The sequence below is a fragment of the Dendrobium catenatum genome, unplaced genomic scaffold (genome assembly GCF_001605985.2).
Source record: "Dendrobium catenatum unplaced genomic scaffold, ASM160598v2 original_scaffold_225593, whole genome shotgun sequence".
NCBI classification, from domain to species: Eukaryota; Viridiplantae; Streptophyta; class Magnoliopsida; order Asparagales; family Orchidaceae; genus Dendrobium; species Dendrobium catenatum.
The window spans coordinates 1-1,072 of record NW_021544002.1 but is presented as its reverse complement, the minus strand read 5'-3'; the positions used below and the strand labels follow the sequence as shown (position 1 = coordinate 1,072).

General features: G+C 52.7%; 1 protein-coding gene across 1 annotated transcript; it reads left to right on the top strand.

Annotated features, from left to right (window-relative positions):
• Positions 1–46: 46 nt before the first annotated feature.
• On the top strand, positions 47–1,058 carry LOC110107484 (the record flags this gene model as incomplete). The annotated part of the gene is made up of 1 exon (XM_020837761.1): positions 47–1,058. A coding segment is annotated over one exon (1,012 nt), but the record flags the coding sequence as incomplete, so codon positions are not given.
• Positions 1,059–1,072: the final 14 nt, after the last annotated feature.

Here is a 1,072-nt window from a genome sequence, read left to right as displayed (position 1 = left end):
AGGACCCTTGCGGGCAAGATTAACTTGGAACTTTGTTCACGATCAGGACACTGCGCTTGGGAAAGTTGTAAGTGCTAAGTATGGGCGGAATGTCTGGGGGGATGTGACCCGAAGGAGTGATTCCACGACCTGGAAGATTCTTAAGGCTGGAGCGGTGGCCCTCCGGCCTATCTTATGCTGGAATGTTGGTGATGGCAGGAATATTGATGCCTTGAACGACATCTGGATTGGGAACTGTACCCTTGCCAGATGGCCATCCTTTATCTCTATTGAGGATGTGGAAGGCTGTATGGTTGGTGACTTCCTGGATGAAGAGCTCAATTGGCGGACCGAGATGATTACGGCTTGCTTTGGGACGGTGCTTGGCTGCCGTATCCTGGAGATTCCTACGGGCTGCAATGCTGGAGTTGACCAACCGGACCTCATTGGCTCGGTCCTTAATAAATCCATTACGGCTATGGCGTTCCAAGCTGGGTTTGAGCAGCAGGATTATCAATTCTTATGGTTTAGGAAGTTTAAACTTCACCCCCGGGAGCATTTGTTTTGGTGGCGACTGCTTCGGGGTGCTATCCCGACCAATGAGTGGCTGCATAGGAGGGGACTAACGGAGGATGTGCGCTGCCCTTGGGGCTGTAGCGGCAGCGAAAACATTGAGCACATAACCATTCGCTGTGATGTGCTGGAGCAGACCCGTGGCGCGCTGGCCAAGTGGGGGGTCTCCATCCCTCAATTCCGAAACTGGGACGAGCTTATTGTGGAATTGGCTATGACAGCTCGTGATAATCCTTGCATGGGTAGGATCTACTGCTATGTTGTCTATCAAATTTGGAGGGCTCGCAATGACAAATGCCATGGCCGATCGTTTGGTACCCCCACTGTTATTGCGGCAAATGTCCTTGCTCGCTTATCGCACTCTGCCACTATGCCAACCTTGGGGCAATGGCGCACCTCTCAGTCTTCTGGGCTGCCGATCAACAAACTATGGTGCGTCCCCCCCCCGGGGTGGGTCAAATTTAATGTGGATGCTGCAGTGAAGGCTAATTCGGTGGCTGGATTGGGTGTGATAGCCCGA